The 24,170-nt window shown below is 37.6% G+C and overlaps 3 protein-coding genes and 2 pseudogenes across 4 annotated transcripts; 3 read left to right on the forward strand and 2 right to left on the reverse strand.

The window, feature by feature from the left end:
• Positions 1 to 360: 360 nt before the first annotated feature.
• On the reverse strand, positions 361 to 1,442 carry LOC149049165 (trace amine-associated receptor 8b-like; annotated as a pseudogene). Its single transcript, XR_016184758.1, has one exon. The product of XR_016184758.1 is annotated as a trace amine-associated receptor 8b-like (transcript).
• A 4,113-nt stretch (positions 1,443 to 5,555) lies between these two features.
• Positions 5,556 to 7,613, reverse strand: LOC113666480 (adrenocorticotropic hormone receptor). The gene is made up of 2 exons (XM_027182272.2): positions 7,475 to 7,613; positions 5,556 to 7,286 (listed from the first exon to the last, which is right to left on the reverse strand). Exon 2 carries the CDS (start codon positions 7,213 to 7,215, stop codon positions 6,307 to 6,309), a length of 909 nt encoding a protein of 302 aa, XP_027038073.2. The 5' UTR covers positions 7,216 to 7,286; positions 7,475 to 7,613; the 3' UTR covers positions 5,556 to 6,306.
• A 2,246-nt stretch (positions 7,614 to 9,859) lies between these two features.
• On the forward strand, positions 9,860 to 12,146 carry LOC149049166 (uncharacterized). The gene is made up of 2 exons (XM_089201815.1): positions 9,860 to 10,217; positions 11,583 to 12,146. The coding sequence occupies exons 1-2, from the start codon at positions 9,990 to 9,992 to the stop codon at positions 12,003 to 12,005; spliced, it is 651 nt and encodes a 216-aa protein (XP_089057941.1). The 5' UTR covers positions 9,860 to 9,989; the 3' UTR covers positions 12,006 to 12,146.
• A 4,001-nt stretch (positions 12,147 to 16,147) lies between these two features.
• Positions 16,148 to 19,595, forward strand: LOC149049167 (beta-1,3-galactosyltransferase 1-like). Its single transcript, XM_089201800.1, has 2 exons — positions 16,148 to 16,279; positions 18,048 to 19,595. The coding sequence occupies exon 2, from the start codon at positions 18,092 to 18,094 to the stop codon at positions 18,950 to 18,952; it is 861 nt and encodes a 286-aa protein (XP_089057926.1). The 5' UTR covers positions 16,148 to 16,279; positions 18,048 to 18,091; the 3' UTR covers positions 18,953 to 19,595.
• Positions 19,596 to 21,734: 2,139 nt separating this feature from the next.
• On the forward strand, positions 21,735 to 23,710 carry LOC149049168 (uncharacterized; annotated as a pseudogene).
• The last annotated feature ends 460 nt before the right edge of the window (positions 23,711 to 24,170 follow it).

Raw genomic sequence — 24,170 nt, forward strand, 5'->3', positions numbered from 1 at the left:
ATCTACAAATTTAAAAATTCCAGAATCGTTAAAGGCACAGCGAAATATTTTATTTCCATTATTTTGTTTGATGAATCGTTTCAAACTCAGAGGTACAGCAGAAACCCAGATCAGAGGGAAATTATCTTTCGTATTATTAAAATACGTTTTAATATTCAAGTGTCGTCTACACAACGAGCACAGTGTATCGGATACATAACACATACAAACCAACCTATCTGCTCCTTGTAAATTATTTTAATTCTTAAAACCAGGGAATGACAACTGATTCTCCCTTTCAATTTCAAAATTTCGCTGAAAACCGCTTGAAGATTTGAAGTTTGACCAAGACACCTTTGTGCTGATAATTTTGTTTGATTATCAACATCGTCTGGTCGGTACTGAACGAGGAGCTAGATACTCATTAATTCTTACAGTCTGAGAATCTTAAAGAGGAGTATCATCCTGGTTTGATCTGTTTGATGTGTGGCGAAATATGATTTTCATCACGTCCTGTCTTAATTCTGGCAGCCGCATGGCGTATATTATGGGATTCACCAGTGAGTTGCCAAGGCACAGCGGCAGCACTGCCCTGAAAATGTGACCGGAAAACATCCTGTTAACTAAATGGGGATAATTAGCGTTTATGTTTCGTTCAATTACCATTGGAAGCCACGCAAGCATGGATGCGAGAGTCACCATAAATAACGTACTCGTTAATTTTCGTTCCCTCGCAGCTGCTTCACTGTGATTTGGCAGAAGGTAACCGAAACGGACTTTCACAAAAATTGAGATGTAAGGAACAGAAATTAGTAAAAGGAGAGGACCAAAAAAAAAGACGAAACGACAAAAACTCAACGTAACTGCCTTTTCTGTGGACATGGTCTCCCACCAGCGCGAGAGTCAAAGACATGAACCAAGTTACAATAATTATAACTCCATAGACCCATTTTTTAACGCCACGGTACTTGAATGGGAAAAAGGTTGCATATGCTCTCTCTGATGAAATAAACGCCAGATTTATAACCGACAAATAAAGGAACAACTGCCTTAATGTTAATATTAAATAATTCACCCAAGAGTACTTCTCAGACCATAATACGTTCTCCCACAGATTGCAGGAAGCTCCTAATCCTTGGATGAACACGTGACCTGCCACTGCTCCCACTGAAAGATCGACTATCGCCAGGTGGATGATCAAGCACGTACCCCTGCGCTGCTGCTGGCGCATCTTCACGAGTACACAAGCACTGACAGCATTAAAAATGACTATGGCCAGACATTCAATGATGAGTAGAAAAAGCCACGGAATACAATCGAATGTAGCATTCGATATCAATTTCTCGTCGCTCATGTTATTACGAGTACTTTCCATGGTGTTGTTAGCCATTGCGTTGTTGCTTGTGTTGGTAGACACCCGATGAACTGAATAAAGAAAAAAGGAGAAAAAAGTTCGCTGAGTTAATAATTATGGAATAAATAATTATGGAATAAATAATTATGGAAACAATCCAGCTTCCAAAGTATTTCAGCAACAGCCACAAAGTTTCAGTGAACCGTCCACTAATGGCTCAATCGGTTAAGTAAACTGAAACTTTTAATGATCTCACAAATCCTGCTGAATTCGTCGTTAAAACCTTTTCTTCTTTTATCTCACAAGAGATAAGAATCAACTCGCAATATTTAAATTCTTCAAAATACAAAAACAACCCGCTCTCCTAGCCTTGCGCTTATCGATTTGTGTGACAAAATTTCTTCTGCATTTGATAGAAAAGAACATGCCATTGGAGTATTCCTAGATCTTTCGAAAGCATTCGATACGGTAAATCACGACATTCTTTTTGAAAAACTCAATCATTATGGGATCCGTGGTCTGGCACTAGAATGGGTCAAAAGTTATCTTTCTGAGAGGACACAATTTGTCGAATTTAATAACGTTAGATCTGCCCCACAGGGGATTCCCTGCCTCAAGGTTCTATTCTTAGTCCCTTATTTTTTATCCTGTATGTTAATGATTTGAACAATGCTTCCCTGCTTGATGCAATCTTGTTTGCTGATGCTACAAACTTATTTATCTCCCATAATGACCCTGTTTACCTAATTAACACATTAAATAGAGAATTAAACAAATTGTCAACCTGGTTTGCAGCAAACCGGCTCTCCTTGAATTTAGCCAAGACTAATTTTATGGTATTCAAGCCTTGGCAAAAGAAGCAATCCTTTGAATTTCAAGTTTTCATAAATGAGCAGCCTATTCTTCGTGTTTCTGAGACCATGTTTTTGGGTGTTTTATTAGATGACAATTTGACCTGGAAATCGCATATATCCTTAACAGCAAATAAATTATCCAAATCTATAGGTATTATTCATAAATCTAGGTTTTTTCTCTCTACTCACTCCCTTCGTACTTTATACAATTCTATGATTCTTCCATATTTGTATTATTGCAATTTAGCTTGGGCTGGTACCTATAAGTCAAACCTTCAAAGAATTGTAACCTTACAGAAACGTGCGTTAAGAATAGTAAGCAATTCTACATACATTGCCCATACTGGCCCTATTTTAAAGGAACTTAAACTCTTAAAATTTCATGATATCCATTCGTTTCAATTAGGTACTTTTATGTTTTCATTCGAGAACTCTACACTCCCTTCCAAATTCAATAACTTTTTTTTACTGAATAGTCAAATCCACAATTATAATACTAGGAATGCTCAGTCCTTCCGTTTGCCACTGTGCAGAACGAACACCAGGAAGTTTTCAATTTACTTTCAAGGTCCAAACTTTTATAATTCGTTAAATTCTGACATAACTAGTTCTCTCTCCTCCGCTTCTTTTAAAAGAAAGCTTAAGGAATTTCTTCTCTCTAAGTATTAGCTTCTGCAAGCCAGTAATTCTTAACTAACTTACTTAATATGTGTGTGCGTGTGTGTGTGTGTGTACGTGTGCGTGGTGAAAGTTAATTACCATAAGTCCATATTGTAATTCTAATATAAGATTAGTTATTTTAAGTGAGAAAACCTGACTTGTTATAAGCCTCGTGGTTTCTTTCAGGTTTTCTCGCCATTTATTTTCTGTCATCAATTTTCTTCATTTTTTTTTTTTCCATGTGTAAATGTCGTATATGGCAAATAAATATTGTATTGTATTGTAACCCGATCATAGTGCGCGCTTAAAAAAAGACACGATACGTTCTTGATGCAGACGGTCAAGGAGGCTGAATACAGGTCCAACTCTCGAGAGGTCAAAAATGTAATTACAGACCAAAAATGGCTACAGGAAGTTTTCTTTATACGTCAAATATTGGTTCATCTACCGGCTGGTGTTTACTGTTTGCACCACATTTCCTCGGAGAGTTTCAAGTGTTGTTGTGTTGTTGCTCAATAAATAGTTCACTGCACTTTTAAATGAACTAAATAAAGGTACGGCTCTAACTAGCTCTGCTCAGCTTTCAAAAGATCCTCCTGTGTAAGTCGAGGTCATAAATTTTATTTTAAGAAAATGTAAGTGAAGGCATAAGGCAAATATAAATAAACAAAGCCCTCTATTTAGCGCAAAAATATGTCCGTACACATTTTAGCGAAAAACAGAGGCTATTGTGTTTATTATCCTTTAAATATTTTGTAACGCGCGTGAAGAATTGTTTCAGAACAGCCGAGTGTATGCAGCGTGGGATGTATTTTGAGTGTTCTCTGGTACAACTTAATGAACAAAAACGAATTCCCTTTCAGTCGGTAATAACCACAAAACCCCCTCTCATCTTGAATCAAATGTAAAACGAAGACTTATCACAGTGAATGTAAGGTTTGAAAGTTGGGGGATATCGTTTGGGTGATATTCTCGGAGATAACTCGGTTTTAGACGTGGGGTATTCGGTAACGTGCTGCGTTTGGAGGTTCCTTTAGAACAATCGCACGCGAGCAAAAATATTTGATGGATCATGAGGCGAGATAACAGTGATAAATGTCAGCTATATATAGCGATAGTTTTTCCCAGACGTAATATATCATTGATCGGTGACACAAGTGCGTCATCGAAGGGTGCTATCAAAAAATATGCAATAGGTAATACTTGCTGAGTAATCAAGTTGTGATCGCATACCAAATATTTTGTGATTCATTCCATCAATTACTCATTTAGACATTCCTGCGTCCTCAATATTCAATTTCATTTGCATGGCAGAGGTACATATAATTGGGTGTGTTGGAATCTTTGGTAACGTCCGCTCCCATTTCTCAATAATGATTCCCCGTGCGAGATTTGATTACAGCAATCCTGTGTTGCGTGTTGGATGTAAAGATCAGCTGCACGCACGTAGATCAAAGATTTGTTTTCATACCCATATTTCAGCCTAGAAGTGACTTATTCAAGTTCAGTGACATGAGCTGGCTATCATCAGGTAATACTGGGTGATACTTAATGGAAAATACTTGATATTGAAGTACAGTAATCAATAATTTTCCAACACCAACTATATTTGTTGGAGAATCTATAACTCATTGATTTTTTTAGGGCCTTTTATTGGAAGAAAATAATCCTCGGTTTACACAAGCTGCGGCTTGACTGTCACACAAACTGGACAGTTTATACAAGCACGACTTAAATAGTCTACAAAATGCTCATATAGATGGCTCGCGTATAATTTTTGAGGCGGTCTCGTTTGAATGCAATGTTGCCTTTAACCAATAAAAATTTGCAACAAGTGCCCACAAGCGCGCGGTAAAAAAAAATTGCGCTTGCGCAGCGTAAGCTAGCGTCTTGCGTAAGTCACAAACAAGACGCAAAACCGTTTATACAAGTGATTTTGCTTCTTAAGCCGCGGCTTATTTAGAGGTGCTCCAAACCGTGGACTTGCATAAGCCGCGGCTTGCAAAAGTGAAAATGCACAGTTTAAAGGATGAGCTCGCATCCTATGCAAGCATGAAAACATAACTTCAGCTTAGTAGGCGTGCTTAACAGTTCCATGTATAGGCGTTGTATTTGGTCGCAGTAAGGTGATATTTATATCTCCGGAGTAAAATGAGAATAAAAATAATCATGAAACTTACAGCTATATCAGGTTGAGCCAAGTACCTCATGAATGTTTAAGTCGATCGAGAAGGATTGGAAACTAACCGCAATAACCAGGTTACCAAGTGGGTTTTGGCAAAATGATGTTGAAGTTCTTTTTCTTGAGTCAGCGAAAGGTTGGAACTGGCTCTATTCGTTGGCTGCGAATTTTAGGGACAAAACACTGTCAATCCAGTTACAAAACGACTCGTTCAATATAGAGAGTTTACCTAACTAAATCAATCGCGTCTAGATTATAACAGAAAGAAATTTGCGAAAAGCTATCCTTCTGGGTTCGTGGTCAATTTGCATGTCGATCGAGCTGAAAATGTGATTCAATCAGAGAAGGAACTTAATCTGTCGTGTGGAAACGGGTTGAAAGTCTTGGAAGCGAAATGGTAGAGGTGGAGGTGCACTTGTTGTCTTCCATGAGGTGTACTCTTTTTGATGGAAGAGGACTGGGCAGAGTGCAAACTTGATGTGGGGTTCAACCTTATTTCGTTCAGTTTTTCAGTTTCAGACTAAGATCCGTCAAAAATTTTTATTAAATATTGTTTTCATTCGAGGCCGTTACAAATTTTCTCGTGTCTCTGTGGTTTGTTCATTTCAACACTTCATGGCATGGTCCCTTTAATACCACAATGTCATAATTTGACTCAACGTTGGCTGCACAACGCTGACTTACATATCATAGTCTATTTACATTCAACTAACTATCCCAGATAAGCAAAAGAGGCGAACGCATAAACAATGAAACGATAGGGCTTCTTTATCTATGGTCTGTACTGGGCACCTGGCCCACGTTTAGTTTCCAGGAGGAACCGCTGCCATACGAAGAAAAAAGAAAAAAACTCAATTAAATTAAATTTAGTGCTGCTGAATTTTTGCATTTTTAACAAACAAAGATCAACCAATAAGTATTTTTGCTCATTGGAAGTCGCTGCTCTTACTCTATTATCCAGAATGCCTAATTTGTGATCTGGCAAGATTAATAAACATATTATCCATAGGACTTTTGTTAATTGGAAAATACTCTAATTGTCTCTACATAAGTGACTAATTTGCAATAGCTTTTACAAAAAAAAAAAGCAGAGAAAAGAAGCTGGAAAAAATATATCTATAGAAGACTTTTGTCAATTTTCACACCTTTCTGACTTGAAATCGCTGACTAGGATCAATTAGATCTCAGTGCTTCTATGGAAATCATTTGTGATGGTCACTCGCAGTTAAATTGCTTACTCTGTTCGTATGGGGTTGAAAATGGTAATTGAGCAAGAGCTAACGTAATGGTATATCAGCCAGATTCAGACGGATTGGATTCCGGCGGAAGATGATGTGCATTATACCTTGCCTTAACTCTGGCATCCTCATGGCGTATATTATAGGGTTTATAACAGAATTAGCCATAAATAAAACCGCTGCTGCTCTTTCAATGTGAAATAATGACCGCCTGGTAATATTGTAAGCTGAATGGGGACGAAACACAACTAGATATATTATCAGTGGAAACCAAGTAATTGCAGATCCTATTGTCACAATGAATAAAGTGCTTGTCAATTTTCTTTCCCTCGCTGTTTTACTGTGACGCAGTTGACGATGAAAGCGGAATTTGACAAAAATAGAAACGTACGAAACAATGGTTACAGACATTAAGATGAAAAAAGACGAAAACATCATAAAGTGGATAAGGAAATCATTACTCATCATTATTATTCCTATCCAGGCGGTTACAATCAACCAAGTTAAAATAATTATAACTGCATAAACCCATTTCTTCATAAAACGATGCTTGAATGGACAAAATGTTGCATGTGCCCGTTCAAGCGAAATTGCAGTCAGATTTACCAGCGAAGCAAGAGGGAAGACAAAGGAGAACACCAAAGATAATACGGGATTTTTCCAACCGATACTCCACAGATTACAAAAACTCCCCATCCATTTTATCTTCTCAGGGCCAGACACTGCTCCTACCAAGAGATCAACGATCGCCAGATGGATAATTAGATATGTACTCCGGCGCTGTAGCTTGTGGTTCTTTATCAGTACAATAATCGTGATCAAATTAAGGATGATAATAGCCAGATATTCAATGATGAACACGACAAGCCACGGAATGCACTGTGATACTGGAAATACGTTCTCCTTGCTCGTGTTCGTCCCAGTGCCGTTGAAGACGTTCCCTGCCATTAAGTTCTCGCCCGTTTGTTTGTGCCTCACTTGATCACGGTACTAACTTGGGGGAAACACTTGAGGAAAACCTTTGCAAAAGAATAAATATTTTAAAACATGTATCATGATCTGAAACAAGTCGATATGAAATTTTTCTTCGGGACATTATCATCAGCATAATTTTGTCTACATATCATTGACATAGTTTTGTTAAGAGAGAAAGCCAAAGTAGACGAAACAGAAAACAACTTTAAACGATTATAGAGACTTAACTTGCCTGGCTGCGACTGAACAACTTTGGCAGCAACAGTAGTTCAATCCACTAGCTTCTGTTCGGCAAAGCAAGTTTACCCTGCTTAAATCACAGTTACATAATAGTTGCGTCGCTTGAGTGGTTTTTCCGTCTAGTTCCTCCTAATGCATCGTCTGAAACTTCAAATATTTAAATAAGTAAAACCCTATAATAAAGGAAATTGAACAAGTGGCACAAGGCGGAAATTATTGACGTAAGTGAATAGAATAGAATAGAATAGAAACTTTATTAAAGTGTCAAAAACCGTCTAGCCAGGGAACAAATCCCTTACTAATTTGGGGACACCAGTGACAAGTGACAAAATATCGAAGTGATATTGCGATTTATTTGCAAGGAGCCCACTATCCTTTAAAAGGAAGCCGCAATGAGTCATTTTTAATTGTAACGTATCGGTAGAAATTTCCCGGCGCTTGTGCATTGCTAACGTACCACAAATTCAGCGATTGAAGCGAGTCTTATTTAATATTGATCAGCTTACGCTTTTGCGAGCAAGTTTTGTTGATCTTTCTAAAGGTATCCACATAACGGAGGTCATAGTTACATCATTCATAATATAACATGACAGGACGGAAAACGCGTGCACTGTAAGTACCTCCCGTTGTCCCATACAAAGCCTTAGACAACTTTTCTAAGGCTTTGGATGGGCTTTTTTCTGGAGTATCTAGTAGCGCTCCAGGTTGCTTCAATATGCTTACCGCAAGGTGTTATAATCTCGTCACTTTGTGACAAAAATGTCGTTTAACTGAAAGTGAACCAGAACACCAACAGACCTATACATGTCTCAATTTTCCGATGAGGGAATGTTAGGCATCAATGACACGTCATCACTTGTCAAACTTTGTCAATAAACATGACTTCCACTTACGTAATTGGCACAGGATGTACTACTACCGATGAATAATAAATAAATCTGATCAGAAGTCTGTGGCAGGTCGGGTGATATTGAAACGCGTGGAAAATGCATTTTACATTTAAAAAAACTTTATACTTGGAGGATTTCAACTGCTTTTTAACTCGTGAATTCCGCGCATGCGCAAGGGTGAGTTATAAATACGATGTGGGGAATGGCATTCGCTCGCTCGATTGGTCGATTCCTGTAAACTTTTTTAGATTTTAGGCTTTTGAGTGCATTTTATAGTTTTTGGCGAGCAATAAACAGACGAAATGGCGACCTTTGTTGCTAAGAATAGTGGTGGGGTGAAAAAGAAGCCAATGATAATCTTAAAAGAGTTTTTTTTTTTCGTTTTAGTTTCAACAAGCGGCGCCAGCGACTGGCAGGCATGCAAGGATTCACACTGAAATAACAGAACAACCTTCGTTTTTCATAAAAATTGTAATTTACAATCCTTGAACTTGAAAACAATCCGAAGATTCATTGAAAATATCACTTACTGCGAGGCGCTCGGAGTTTACAGATGTTCAAAAGCTTTTTCTGTTATAGCGTGAGATTGAGGACAAAATTGATCATTACGTTTCGTCGCGTGTTTTTCCTGTGTGAAGCAACAAAAGATGCCGGCGACTGACGAAATAACAAGTTAACACGAAAATCAAATAACACCTAAACAAACAATTTTAGCTACCGATTTTCAGTGAATTTTTAAAAAACAATTTTCTTTTAGGTTTCAAGACAATTTGAAGATTCAACATACATACAACGTACTAAAATGCGAAAGTTACACACCACAAAATTGATAAATAGGCCTGAAATGAAATTCTATCTTGTTATTGATTATACGTTGCCTAGCACGTGACTTAAATCTACCCAGGCGGAGATCCAAAATGACGGTGGCAGACTTGGCTTAGTTATATCACTCAAAACTCGTTCCCGTTTGTCTCATTTGATGAAGAGGAAATCGCTAATGTTTTCATTAAGACAGTATTGCCTTGATTTTCAAATATTTACAACGAAAGACAGTAAATTTCACTTTTCACCCACATTTACTTCCAACCTTTTCTTTTGAACCAGAAACAAAAATGATAGACCTTTAAAACACATGACATCATCCACCTTGTCAAATGTAATAGCATGATCATTTCAATTATAATGCCTTCTTATCCCAACGTTACTTTGTTTCTTTGCTACATTAGCGAACACTAAACTACTGCTCGTACTCTAGATATGACAATCAACCACAAAATTCCCTAAACCAGATAACATTAAACATAATCTAAAAAATCATGTGTCAATTCACGAGTTTGCTCACAGAGTACTTTGGTTTTTTTCTGGTAGTCCTTGCATAAACCTTGTACCCTGTTTCATCCACATTAATTCTTCGTAGTTGTACATTCACTGCGAACAAAGCTTTCCGGTTAATTTTTATCGTTTTATCGCGTTGAGATAGGCCGCTGTCCACTAGAATTTTCTATAACATTATATCGGTATGGAAACGCAGGCACAAACTCAGCCACAGGGAATCGAGTACCGAAGGCGATCGCCAACAAAAAAGCGCGCGCTTGGCGCGTGCTTGGCAAAGTAATCATGCCACGACGATCTCGGGAAAATACAATCGAAGAAAAACGCAGGATGCGAAATCAAAGGAGGAAACGTAAACGATTGTCAAGGACAGCTTGGGAAAGGGAGAACAGAGAAATGAGAACACAAAAGGAAAGAGATGCATATTCTCGCGCTAAGGGATTGACGCGAATGTATCATGGCAAATGGAAAGCATTAGTTGAACAGAATAAAAAGACCCTGGACAAAACCAAGGTAGGTACTCGGTTAGCGTCAAAATAGAATAAAATAGGTATCAGAAAATGAGCAGTTGGTTACTAAAAACGATATCACCGAACTGAAGCTGAACGTAATCAAACTAGCATTGTCTTGCATTGTACAAAACGTCCTGGGGTTGACTTCAACATTAACTCATAGGGGGAGGGGAGAGTGTAGCCCTCAAAATTCGTCTCCTTTTCATGATGAAATGAAAAAAAAACTACAATCATTTTCGTAAAATAAGGCAAGGAATCCCCATTTGAAATTGCCACATTCTGAAATGATTTAGCGGGAATTCATTCATTTCTGTTTGCCAAGCAGACAGGCAAAACTTTCGTCTGAAAAGGACAGTCATTGAGCTTTGAGCATTTTCCCTTTCATCTTGCTATGTAGTGTTGATCTTGCCCTACCAAGGTTACCACAGATCAAAAAATGACCAGGGATAGAAATTTCAAGGTCAGGGAAAAGTCAGGGAAATTAAAGTTTTTACACCACTGAGTTTCATACCATGCTGGAAGAAATGTTTCAGATGATCTCAGCAATGTTTTAATGAAGAAGAGGAGACTGAACATTTTGTATCCATTTCATTAGGGAAATTTTATTTTTATCATGGATAGGTCAGTACCTTAATAGTCAGGGAATTTTGGAAAGTTCTGTTTTTGGCAACCATGCCTACCCTCTGTGTATCTCTATCAACAGTGTTAGAGTTAAGTCTAAAATGAATACATAAAATACTTGGGGTTGTTTAGGATACAAGGAGAGACTTAAAGAAGGCAAATGAGCCGCAGTTTATTATATGAAAGGGATAAAGTTTACCAATAAATCTATTAACATAGGAATTACAATTTCCTCGATTGTGATTAGTTTTAAAAACTCCTATTTTCCACTAATTCACTTGCCAAGTTGTTGTTGGACAGTTCAATAAGCCAAATACATTCAAAGTTGTAGTTTAAGTCAACCAATCACATTCAAAGTTGTAGTTTAAATCAATCAATCACAACCTTGGTTTCAATCACCATAGAAACAGTGTACAGATTCCTAAATTGGGGCTTTCTTCAAAATGGAGAATTGGTTTCCCTTGAGCAATGACAATATTTAAGTGTTCTTTTTAATTTGGAAATTGTAATTTTTATGATTAATTGGCAAAAGGACTTTGTGTCATTCGTTTCGATCTGTAATCACACTCGTGATAAACAAATTGTACTCCCACTATGTAGTTGTCTGATTTTGTTATCACTCATATGATTACAGACCAAAGACTACTCAGTCCTATTACCACTTATTAAACAATCTAGCATGTGAATCTTATTAAGCTGACCAGCTTCACTTTTCCTCTGTTTATAAAATATTACTTTATTCCAGATTAGAGACATGAATACAAAATCAGGACCACCCAGTAGCAAATTTGCCACTGTTAATTTAATTGATCCATCTGAGCTTCAACCAATCAGTGAAAAGGAATTAATACTAGGACAGGGTTCATATGGCCAGTGCATTTTAAAATCTTTCACAAGATTAAACGTTCTTGTGGTAGAAAAACAATGTCTGGTGCAAAGCACTAAAGAGATGGTAAAGGAGGCACAAATCATGCAGACTCTCACACACAAAAACATTCCTGCAATAATAGGAATCCAGCTTGAAAGAGAGCCTATATCTCTAGTGATGGAGTTCAAAGGGGAAGAAAATACATCCACAACAGTCAGTAAACTATTGTATTGCAAAGAATCCAAAGGTATATTAGGGAAAGTTAACAGTTCACTGACAAGCAATGATTCAGTGGGCTAGTAAAACAACAAGGGGAGGTTGTGCTCTTTCCCAGTATTTACTTTTGTGAAGATATTCCAGAAGTGTATTGCTGGATGAGGATGACAACAAGAGCCACCTGGCTTTTATTTTTCAATTGAGGACCTTCCTATACAAAATAATTATGACCAGGTTCCCTACTTAACAACATACTGTTCTATAACATAACCTTTCTTGCTAGTGATGAAGGCCTTACCTTGTAGTTTAGGTTGCAAGAAACTTACAAAGTCACAATATGTTTCTCAGCAATGTTTCTTAGCTTTTTGGCTATGCCAAGTCCAGTGATGTACATGTAGAGCCTGAAGATTGCCCTTAAGTTGTTAGATGAATTGATTAGATGACAATTTTCTTCACTGACTTTATAGCTCTGATCAAGGAAAATATATGAAAAGGTTTTGTCTAAGATAGGCTTCTCCTAGTTGTTCTCATAGCAATAACATTCAGAACAATCAAAACAAAAAGACTTTAATAAATAAATAACTAAATGAATAAGTAACTAACTAACTTACTTAAATATATACACATTTTTAAAAAATAAAGTCAACCAGAGTTGAAATTCAGTTAAAAGATATTTGTTTCTTGGTGACAGTGGTAGCTATTGTGTTAAATTACAGATGCAAAAATTTAGCAAGTGTTTAACTCTAGCAATGTTTTTGTTAGAGGAAATATTTGCTAATAATTATCCACATGTGAAAACATGAAAATCATATTAGGCATGTAATTTAGCCTCAATACTTTTCTTTGCACCATTTGGCAGCCTTTTTTAGATCCCTAGCCCATAGAATTTCCATCACCTCCCATTGCTTGGGGGCAACTAATGGCTATGGATAATTCTGGATCAGCCAAAATGACACATTTTTGCTAGTTTGCTGATTCCTGTCAACAGAGACAAACATCACCTTGAGATGATCAATTTTGGTTGGAAACAAAAAGAAAACTGCATGTAGGCTGCTGGTGGAAACCCTCTGTATTAGTCTGCCCTCTTCCACAGTTAGCAGCGGGATTAGGGAAAGTCACACCACAGTAAATTAAAAACAAAAAAAATTATCACAAAAAGAGTTCCAGCAGCACAGAAAGGCCACAATGTTGGATGGATGGCCAGGTATACAATTGGAAAATAAATTGCAAAATGTGTACCAGCATGTTTGTGTTAATCCCATATTATGAAGTATGAGTTGTTTTCAGTAACTCAGTTTCAAATTTTATGGTATAGTTTTCTGTAATAATAACTAATTATCATCATTACTGGCTTTCCATTGTTAGACATTAGCTACAAAGTCTCAATGCCAATTTCTTGACCAGTTGGAAGTAAAACCAAGTATAACTTGTTTGCATATCTAAAAGTAAATAAACAAAGTTAAAACTGGGTGGGTTGCCTTGAGAACCCATCTGTTCTGGTGTGTTGTTTTCTGAGTTCTTAGAAATAAGTGCACACTATCTTAACTTTGGTGTAATTTTGAATATCAGAACCCTGAAGAATAGCCCTTACTAACAGACCTGGTGCGTGACACAGTAGTTTGGGTGTGTTTCTATGTGACCAAATGATAGGCTTTGACCTGTTTTGAGACTTATCCATGTCAATGGTACCATCCATCTAGTGTGTAAACATAGTACTTTTAAATGAATTCAGTAGACTTATTCATTTGATCATTATCATCTGCCACACAACTGTGTTCCCTATTACATTAGTGTTCACTGTGAGATCTAGAATGACATAAATGTAGGCAAAAATGGTATAATAAATTATTTGAGCCTAAGCCTTCTTGTAGTTGAAATATTGGGAAAGAAAGGAAGAAGAAGAAAATAATCAAGAATAGAAGAATTAGGCATATGCAAGATAACATTCTGTTTCCATCGTTACTTTAGCAAATCAGTATTCTTGTTGTGAAGATGTCACATCTTTTATCAGCAGGACTGCCAAGATGACTCATCTTTTTGCCAGTTTCTGTTTGCTATTGTAACAATAACTCTTGCAGTCCACTGGCAAAGGCCAAAAATTAACTTAGGAATAAAACAAGGATGCTGTGGCTCAAAAAACTTTGTATTAGGACACTGCCAGCTTGAACCTAGGAGTCAGCATTTAGGCTTTGAGTTTAAGCAGAGACTTTTCCCTTTTTCTAAAATTAAAGATCTATTTACAAGCATTTTCACAAGCCAAAACCAAAGCCTTCTCTTAAAATTAATGATTGAAAAACCAAGGTATGTTAGTTAACATTTTCTTTCAATTATTAAGTTTCATTGTAGCAACTTCACCTTCACATAACTTCTTCGCGCCAAGTGGCACTGAAGGCCTCATCCCTGAAACATTTTTGTATATTCATCTCTCATCTCGTACCTATCCTGTGTATCCGTGTATGTAAGCTATGTTCGCGCTAAAAATCTAAAGGTGGGAGGATAACCATAACTCCACTGACTCAGCTCTACAAGTTAACATTTCTCACAGTTCCTCGCATATTAAATAAGTCGTGCTGATTAGAAATGCTCGAAGTGTAAATGGTATTTTTGACAGAATAATTGAAGACAAGTACGCATGCGTTAAGGGTGTCTGGCTCTATATTTCGATACGCCCACGAAATCAATTGACCGTGAAGATCTGGGAGAAAGCCGTTTACCAAAATGCTACTGGAAAGCGCTTTTAGTTATTCACCATACGGGATAGCTGCATACCTACAAATATGTCGTAGAAAGAACATGCCATCCTACCACTAACAAACAACTCGTGGTCGAAAGCCGGTTAAGACAACAGGACAACAGGCAAAAGAATGGAGTCTTTTATTAAGATTAAAGAATCATATTACGACATTGATAACATTAACCAGGACTCCATTCATGAGCGATGACACATTGATCTCTACAGTTTGAAAGGTTATGGAGTCGCATTACAACACTAACCAGGACCCCAATAACTAGCGATGATAAGTTGATCTCCTACAGTTGGACATGCTTTCACACATTCCCAACAGACCCGGGGAAATAACGCTGCGGGAGATGATACTTGCAGTAAAAGCCACATCCGTCCTCTCATGTTTAATATTTTATAATTTTATAATATATTTTAATATTAATAAATTAACTTTATTTAATATTAATTAATTAATATTAATAAATTTTATAATTTTATAATATATTTTTGTTGATCCTTCTAAAGGTATCCACATAACGGAGGTCATAGTTACATCATTTATAACATAATTTTAATATTTTTAATTTTATAATATATTTTAATATTAATTAATTAACTTTATTTAATATTAATTAATTAATATTAATAAATTTTATTATTTTATATTATATTTTTGTTGATCTTTCTAAAGGTATCCACATAACGGAGGTCATAGTTACATCATTTATAAGATAAGCAGCAGCAAAGGGCGGGTATAAATGACGCTTACGTAGGTAAATCAGAGATTTGTTTTCATCAACCGGTATGTATCATCATACTGCGTTATTGAAATGCTTAAGCTCGTGACGTCAGTGGTTCGAGTGAGTTATATGTACTATTGATTGCAAAAAAGTTTTGTTGAATTTTTAAAGATTCCCACAAAACTGAGGTCATACTTTTTTCACTTACAGCACAAGTAAAAACAAAGGGCAGGTATAAATGACGCGTATTCAGATCACAAATTTGCTGTAATATGTATACTCACTCTGTGTCATTTTCGTTACTATTCAATGAGTTGGGTAAGTTCGTTATGTCATGAAAGTCGCAGGAAGTTTATCGTTTGGTCTCAGGGCGGATCATTTGTTCAAAATTCATCAGTTTTCTCCCTTGCTCCACCGAGTGAAAGTCTTAGAATTCAAATCATACAGCAGGTACAACAGAGTAGAACTGACCAATGAAGTTATTAAAAAATTAACCAAATCACATTTATTATAACCCCATAAACCTATTTTTTAATGAATCTACGCTTGAAAGGACGAAATGCTGCGTGCACCCGCTCTAATGAAATGGCAGTGAGATTTACGAGAGACGGGACCTGCCTTGATGCTATCATGCGATCATTATTCCATAGATTACAGAGGCTTCCCATCAGGGCTATACTCAGAGGTCCTGAGACAGCCCCGACCAAGAGATCAACTATCGATGGATGAATGATCGAGTATGTACTCTTGCTCTGTAGCTAACGCTGCTTCACAAATATAATTATGATGATATTGAGGATGATAATGGCCAGACATTCAGTGATGAATCCAGCAAACCACGGAATGCATTTGAACGTAGAGAGGGGGAACTGGGTCCCATTGCTTTTGTGATGGTAAGTGCTGATGCTGGTGTTGTTAGCCATTGAGTTTCTGTTCCTGCTTGTAACTCGCCAAATGATCTAATTCAGGAGGGAAACACTAAGTGAATAATCACTGAATAGTATCACTTTACCTATTCAGGTTTCACGCTCAGAATAAAAAAAAGCTGAAAATCTTTGGGATATTTTCATCGCTAAGGATAAAAAGGAATGCTATTAATACAAAAAATGACATTTCCGCTTGCACTCGTAGCAATTTGTTGCGCACAATAAGAGAAACGCAAAAAGGAAAGTGACGAGAATGCAAAGGCCTTAAGTAAAAAATTGATCTCAGAATTGGCCTGGGCAGATGAACTCCCATAAGGTTCAACTATTTGTCGTGTCAACGTGACGAAATTAGAACAACAGAGGAGCTGAAAAACAGTTTTAAAACCAACAAAATTTAAGAAAATGAACGACACTTTTAAAATTAAAAAAAAACATGCTTCGACAGTTCTTCTATCATCTTCAGTTCTGAATAATACAAAGTACAAAGTTGAATTTAAAGTGCGTAACAAAATGCTGATTGGACAAAACAAACAATAGTAACAGAATAATGTATGTATTTTCAAGGAAAGTTCTAAATTGACATGATAAAGTTGATGATTAAGTGTAGGTTTCTCCCGTTGAATATGGATAGCTTCTTTAATCTTAAGTTGAAAAGTTGTGGAAGCGTGATCTAGGATGTTAAAACAGTCATCAGAACAAAGAGCGCGACATTGTGGAGAATTGTGTAGATGTCTGAAAATGTGAGAGGTATTATCACTGAGCAAGTGCTCAAGTACGCGCAAGCACTCCAAACGTATTAGCGACGCTTAGCAAATTGGCGAACCCTTTTTTGCGTGACAGCAGAAAAAGGACCAATGTTAAGTAATTTAAAATAAAAATTAGTGCTAGTGTTTGAAACGGAGACCAGGGGATTGCACTCCTTAGGGGTGACCGTGAGGTACCGATTGACAACACTTTCAACCAGATGGGCTGGAAAAAGATATTTTTTAAGGATTTAAGTGAGTTTCTTGATGTCCTCGTGGAAACCCAACCATGTGTTGTTGATCTTGTAGGCTCTATCAACAAGAGTGCGAATGAGACCCAGTTGGTGGGGATAGAGTATAAAGCTAAAATTGGCTCGCCAATTTGCTAAGCGTTTATTGATTTCCCACCTAGCCCTTTAATTGCACCGGAGAATTTCTTGTTTATTTTGTAAGCATTTTTGATTAGAATTTTTGTTGGTTTAGTTTCGCATATATATTTCATTAGATTGTTCGCAATAATACGGACTAAACTCAAAATACTGTAAGGAAACTGTCAAAATGATGAACGAAGAACGCATTAACCTTTAAAAAAATTGTCCCTGATGGCTCATCTGGAAGACGATTTTAAGAGGTTTTCAGCAATCTGGGAATTTCGTGTTACAGGAAGTAGGTCGCGGCGCGCGTTGTATCAAGGGTAAAAATGGATCTTTAATTAAACTGTGTCCCATTGACATGTATTCTAAATTGGTTACTGTCTGTTATAAAGAGCGATAACGAATGCATCTCAGCCAAGCTTGACAACTTCGTCCTTATTTACATAAACTTGGCGTGTTGCTCTAGCTTCCGTTTGGTGACTTCTACATAAAACTTCTTGAGTTTGAAAATGATCAGAAAACGGGATAAAACTGTTTTGATGGTTGTAACCCTTGTGGTGGCGACTTGTATATTTTTTCAGCTAAGTTTTTTATGGAACTCACGTTCCTCCTTTTCAGAAATCGCTCGAGAGAAACAAGATGTCGAAAAACATTTGCAGCAGATGGTAATGCATGAATTTCAAATGCATCCTTTTAACTCAGCCGCGGAATCTTCGTCAAACTTCACATCGACTTCTACTTCGCAAATTAATCACAAAACATTTCTTACAACTAGGAGATCTTGTATGCAACATTACGATCTTCTTATGATTGTCTCATCCGCTCCAGGTAATTTTAAAAGAAGGAATAACATTCGAAAGACATGGGCTTTCGAAAGAGCCTTTAGACCGAGATGGACGACAGCTTTTCTTGTCGCTAAAACACAGGATATAGGAGTGTCAAACTTGTTGTTAGAGGAAGACGAAGCTAATAAAGACCTTGTTCGAGCCAGCTATTACGATCATTACTGGAATCAAACCCGAAAGATACAAATGGGCTTCGAATGGGCAGTAATGTATTGCAATTTCTCGTTTCTTTTGAAGTTGGATGACGACGTTTTCGTGCACGTTCCAAGAATTCTCTCCTTCTTAAGCGCACCCACAACGCCGAAGAAGATGCTTTATGCTGGCTGTCATTATGTAAACATGGGCCCTCATAGGAAAGGCAAATGGTTGGTAACTTACGAGGAGTATAACGAGACAAGATATCCAGACTTTTGCCCCGGTTTTGGATACATTTTATCTCACGATGTTGTACGTGCATTTGTTGACACTTTCTCTTCTTTGCCGTTCTTCAGACTGGACGATGTTTACGTTGGCATGCTGGCGAGTAAGAACGGAATAAGTATCACAAACAATGTGGGTTTTGAAGTATGGCATCCACCCCAATATGTATGTGTTCCAACAAAGGATACTTTAGTCAGGCATGATGTAGGGGAAGAGTGCCAAATGAAAATGTTTAACTTAGCCATTTTCCCTCAGTAGTTCGATGGCGTGGTCAGTACATTCTTATATTTAGGTAAATTCTTTAATGAGTGATGTTTCTCTGTTCAATATCCGTTGTACATTTTAGTGCAGCCATTTAAAGCTATATTTGTTTTCATGCATGTAACCAAAGATTACTCAACGGAACTATTCCGTTTCAAGGTAAAATAGAAACTGTCACACTGCTACAGAGGTCAAATAATTTCTAGCCTTTCAATTTTACTTTTATCTATTGAAACAGAGTTCTCATCATTACGCTCAGAAATGCTGACTAATGTTGCACAATTTTAGAACAGTTGAATGATTCCGCTGTGTCACTTGTTAATCCAAAACTATTACTATCACGAGTGTTACTGAAATTTTTGTACATCAATGTTATTCAGTGTCAACCAATTTTAATGAAGCATTTGAGTTCATTTGTAAGGATGATTATCTTGATTTATTTCATTTTGAACCTGGGATATTATATTTGTAGCTTCATTTATGGCTTCACTCCACTCGGTAATCAGTTCGTGTACCTTATGACTATAAGTGTAAACTGTTAAACTTTATTTTTTAATTTATATATTTATCTATTCATTTTCTCGCCTCACGGCCGTTAGAAGAGATGAAGACAAAAAATGAAATAAAAACTTTCGATCGATCGTGGAATATATGTTCTCTCTTGACCAAGCTTATTTGGTTAAGATGGCTGAATATTGACCTCGTTCTTTTTCTGCGTTTTTATGGACTTCGTTCCATGAAAACGCATCAAAAGAACTCGGCCCATATCTAGCCACCTTGACCTCACGCTTGGTCAATAACGCATATGAATATATTTCATGCAGACCCTTACGAATCTAGCAAGGGAAGACAATACAAAAAATCATTGCACTTCCGAGCCCGGAATTTGTCTAACGTATGGGTCAGTGGACTTCCTTTCCTTGTAATTTGGTTCATAAAGTGTTAACTTCTGCACTGATCACACAAATATATCGTCAAAATCTGTAGCACTAAAGAGTCTGAGTCAATGATATAATGATATATTTTGACGTCTGTCAATTTGATGCCAATAGCACATCAATATAAGGGTTTGTAGTCAATGCCTGAATGCTTCTTGACCTACGTCTCTGGCAAATAAAAAGACGCTGATTAATATCAACGGGCCCGCAATATGCCATGAATATTAATCATGGGATTCTTTGGTGCAACAGCTGTCACTTTAAGAGAGTGTCTCTGTAAGAGCGGTCCGGTCGATTTTGTTTGTTTTGTTTTGGTCCTAAATGTAATAAGCCTTCAATGCAATTGTTTAACTGCGCTATTGCATTGTTGTTATAGCGGATATTTACATTGAGTTGTTAAGAGAGTATCTCTGTAAGAGCGGTCCGGTCGATTTTGCTTGAGACACGGATTTCGCTCGTTTCTTGTGTGTTGTAAGACATTTATGTACCTATACTAAAACCACAATCAGTTTGATCGGATCTCTTTATTTTTCAGAGTTTTACGGAAATGAAATTTCTCTCGAGCAAAGGCTTGTCGTGACACTTTTCAAGACTTTAATTTCATACAACTTTGGAGGACAATTTACAAAAAACTACGGAACTCAGCAAAAAACAAATACCACAGCCATGTATATTAACTCTATCTTATCTATCGAGGCGGCTTTTGTAAACACCACGTGTCAATCAAAGAAACAGGAAGACTTGAATGACACCTTATCGGTTCGCCTAAATCACACACGCCAAAACCGATCAAATTCAAGGTAACTAAGCAATTCTTTCTTGACCCGTTTTCGTCATTTAGACGGAGTAGATCTCGGGGACTTAGAACTACCCTGCTGCTGAAATAGTTTTTCTTTTTCTCTGTTTGCGCTCTTTAAATCAGTTCGGTGGCGAAAGTACTAAGTGTTTTCTGCCGGCATAACCGCCGTTGCCACTGTTTAGATCGACTTGGCCTGTCCGTGCTTCAAGAAGAGCAAGAGAAAGACAATTTTTTTTTTCACGATTTGATTTTGTTGGCTATAAAATTACTGACGGATGATTTTACGGATCGACTGTTCAGGCGGAATTAGGGTTTCGGTCTCTTACATATTTTCTCACTGCTTGTTTACTTGCGTTCTTTTTCCGCTTGTACTGCTTTGGAAGCTCGATGACAGCATAATCCGAGAATATCTTAGCTGCAAATGTGCTCGCAGCCGCAACAAGACTATCCACCTTCTCAGGAGTGACTTGCTTTCCTCGTAAAATAAGAAATTTGCATTGGGCAATAGTGCCTTCAATGTTCATATCTCACCCCTTACATGGCATTATGGGGTCTTAAACTTCTCTGTGAAAAAAGGCAGCATCTTCTCCTCTGCTTTTTGAATAAGAACATCGAATCTTTGTTTTAGACTGATGTAGAGCATCAACTTCATGCTGCCTTATGGCCGTTGGCCTTGATGCTAGTTAATATACATGTGCGAGTGATGCATTTCTTGCATTAAGGCGTTAGGTCGGTTTCCTTAAAGTGAAGACCCTGATAGGCCCTTCCCATTATGCCAGCATTTGTTTTGGCATTATGTGGTTAAAAAAGTATTTTTTTACACTTTTTCTGTGAAAAGAATTGCTAGCGTTATTTAGCATTTTGCATAACTTTGATCTAGATTTCAGCACTCAGAAGAGTTTAAATGCTAAATTTTAGAATTCAAAAGCATTGTGATGATTTGCTTTTGTGTTTTAGAGAAGGATTTCTGTAACTGTATGAACTGAGTTCAGCTGGTCAGCGGTTAACTTTCAGAGGCCGTTCAGGTGCACGTACAAACAAGATGGCGTCGGCCAGTGTCACGCTATCTTCTCGATACTTGCAGCTTATAGAAGGAAATTCTGAGTGGGAACATAGACCAGTCCCTTCAGCGATTGCTCGAGATCGATCTTTAGAATCAACCAGTGGAAATTACAAGCGCAGAGGAAACAGCGATACAACGAAAGTCCCGTTATATGAGCGAGTTAAGCAGTTCCCAGGCGAGAATTTGATTGTCAGAGAAAGAAAGTTGTTTTGCAGTGGATGTAAAGAAATCATTTCCTCCATGAAAAGTGTTCTGAAAATCCATATTTCGTCCAAGAAGCATCAAAACGGTAAAGAGAAGTTGGAAAAGTCAAAATTGAAAGACCAGACCATAATCGAGGCATTCAGAAGAGAAGGAAGTTCAAAAGATAGATCGAAGTTGTCTGTGAGTTTTTGAAGGCGGGTATCACGATCGGTAAAATAGACATGCTACGGTCTCTGTCGGAGAAGAACAGCTATCGACTCACTGGAAGCTCTCATCTGGGACAGTATGTTTCCATGGCTTTGAAACAGGAAATTGAACGGATTAAACAAGAATTGGAAATACCTGGTCAAGTTAGCATGACAAGTGACCTTTCAGTCATTTTTGACGGCAGCACCAGACAAGGGGAAGCAATTGCTCTAATAGTACGTATAGTGGACAATAACTGGAACATTATCCAACGACTTGTGAGAATTGATGTTCGCTCTAAGTCAGTCAATGCCAACGAACTAGCACAAGTTCTTAACTAGTGCCTGTCTGTTGATTATGAGGTCAGAGCAAATTCCTTTCTCGCAGCCATGAGAGACAGTGCAAGCGTTAAACAAGCAGCACTGGACAGAATAACATTTATATTCCCTAAGATGCTGAATGTCGTGTGCTTCTCTCATACACTTGATAACGTGGGAAACCATTTAGTGATCCCAACATTGGTAGAGTTCGGAAGCCTTTGGATTAGAATGTTTCGCCATAGTTGTAAAGCCAAGCTGTTATGGAAGGATTTAATAGGTCAAACATCAAGATCATATAGCGAGACTAGACAGTGGAGGTGTATCATCAGTTGATGGTGCAGTTTGGAGATGTCACAAGGTTCGCAGAAGAGGCAAAGGACGCAAAAGTTTGCTCACAGTTACCGCCACAACTTCAAGCAATACTTTCTGAACCACAGCGACCAATGAACTTGAAGCTTGAGCTTGCCGCTACGTACTATTGATGTTGGCGAACATTTTGTGAAAGCCACGTATCTTTTGGAAGGGGATGGTCCTTTGAATTTTGCTTGTTATGAGAAACTTAGCGCCATTTTTTTGTTAAGCTCCTTGTTTCCCTAACGTCCGTGCAATTGCAACTGCAATTGCGGAGGAAGAACGTAAGAGCACTCGAACGGAGTGCGAAGGCTTATGTTGAGCCGGCAATTACGTGGTTTCTGAGAAAGTTCAATGTCGATCTTTATGATGTAGTGGTAGCATTCAAGGCTTTCAGACTATTCTGCCCCGTTAGGATTCAGTGGCTTAAGCCCACAAATGCATTAGTAGAGTCTCTGAGAGCATTTCCTTTCCTGGATAGTGATACTACCATCGACGGTCTCAAAGCCGAGCTTCCTGCCTATTTGGCTGCCGCTGAAGATGTTGTTACCCGACTGAAGAGAAGAAAGTCGAATGATGGTGTGAGCACGAGGAACAACTTCCTCGTTGGGCTTCCGCAGTGAAGCAAGTTCTCCTTGTCCAACCATCGTCTGCTACGGCAGAAAGAGTATTTTTAATACTGAAGGCATCCCTCAACGAGCAACAGAATTGTGCTCTTGTTGACTACCTCCAAGCCAGTGTCATGTCACAGTACAACAAGCGCTAAGAACTTCGAACATTAATTAACTGTTTATCATTGGACAAGTTTTGACTGTATCAGAAGTTTTATAACAAACAATTGAACACTTTTCACTTCATTCAGTTGCTGATACACACATGATACCTGAGTTTCTACGTTTTGCTTGAAATTAAACAAAGCATTTTCTGCAAGCAAAGTAGCATTATTTTGAGAATCGAGCATAATTTGAGCATTTTTTTGGCGTAAAGCGGAATTTCTAGAAGTATAAAATGCCAGTTTAGTAGCATAATCGGGAAAGGCCTAGACCCTGAGACGTTCTCTGTTTTGGAGTGCAGGCATGAGTCCATTCAACGTTTTAATGACATAAGCAGTGACTTTGGACAGGTTTATAAAATGAATTAAACAATGGAAATATGTTTATGAATTCTACTCTAACCAATATCTTTTTATATCATATCCAGGTTTTAAATCAGCATTACTGAGCATAACTATCAAGTGAATATTTATTTCTTTTCTTTAATTTGTTACTGTAAAGTTTTTATTAATATGCGTGAAACTGCTGCTCGCCTCGATCAGCTGTTGCTATCTGCGAGCAGTAGATGTCAAGCCGTAAAT

Source organism: Pocillopora damicornis, chromosome 3 (genome assembly GCF_964200805.1).
Source record: "Pocillopora damicornis chromosome 3, jaPocDami1.2, whole genome shotgun sequence".
Taxonomy (NCBI): Eukaryota; Metazoa; Cnidaria; class Anthozoa; order Scleractinia; family Pocilloporidae; genus Pocillopora; species Pocillopora damicornis.

What these genes read in the sequence shown, in the direction of transcription:
- LOC149049167 (XM_089201800.1), top strand. Translation starts at nt 18,092, where the DNA reads ATGGTAATGCATGAATTTCAAATGCATCCTTTTAACTCAGCCGCGGAA.
- LOC113666480 (XM_027182272.2), bottom strand. Translation starts at nt 7,215, where the DNA reads ATGGCAGGGAACGTCTTCAACGGCACTGGGACGAACACGAGCAAGGAG.
- LOC149049166 (XM_089201815.1), top strand. Translation starts at nt 9,990, where the DNA reads ATGCCACGACGATCTCGGGAAAATACAATCGAAGAAAAACGCAGGATG. An exon ending in AGACCCTGGACAAAACCAAG is followed by an intron (nt 10,218 to 11,582) that starts GTAGGTACTCGG and finishes ACTTTATTCCAG; the next exon opens with ATTAGAGACATGAATACAAA.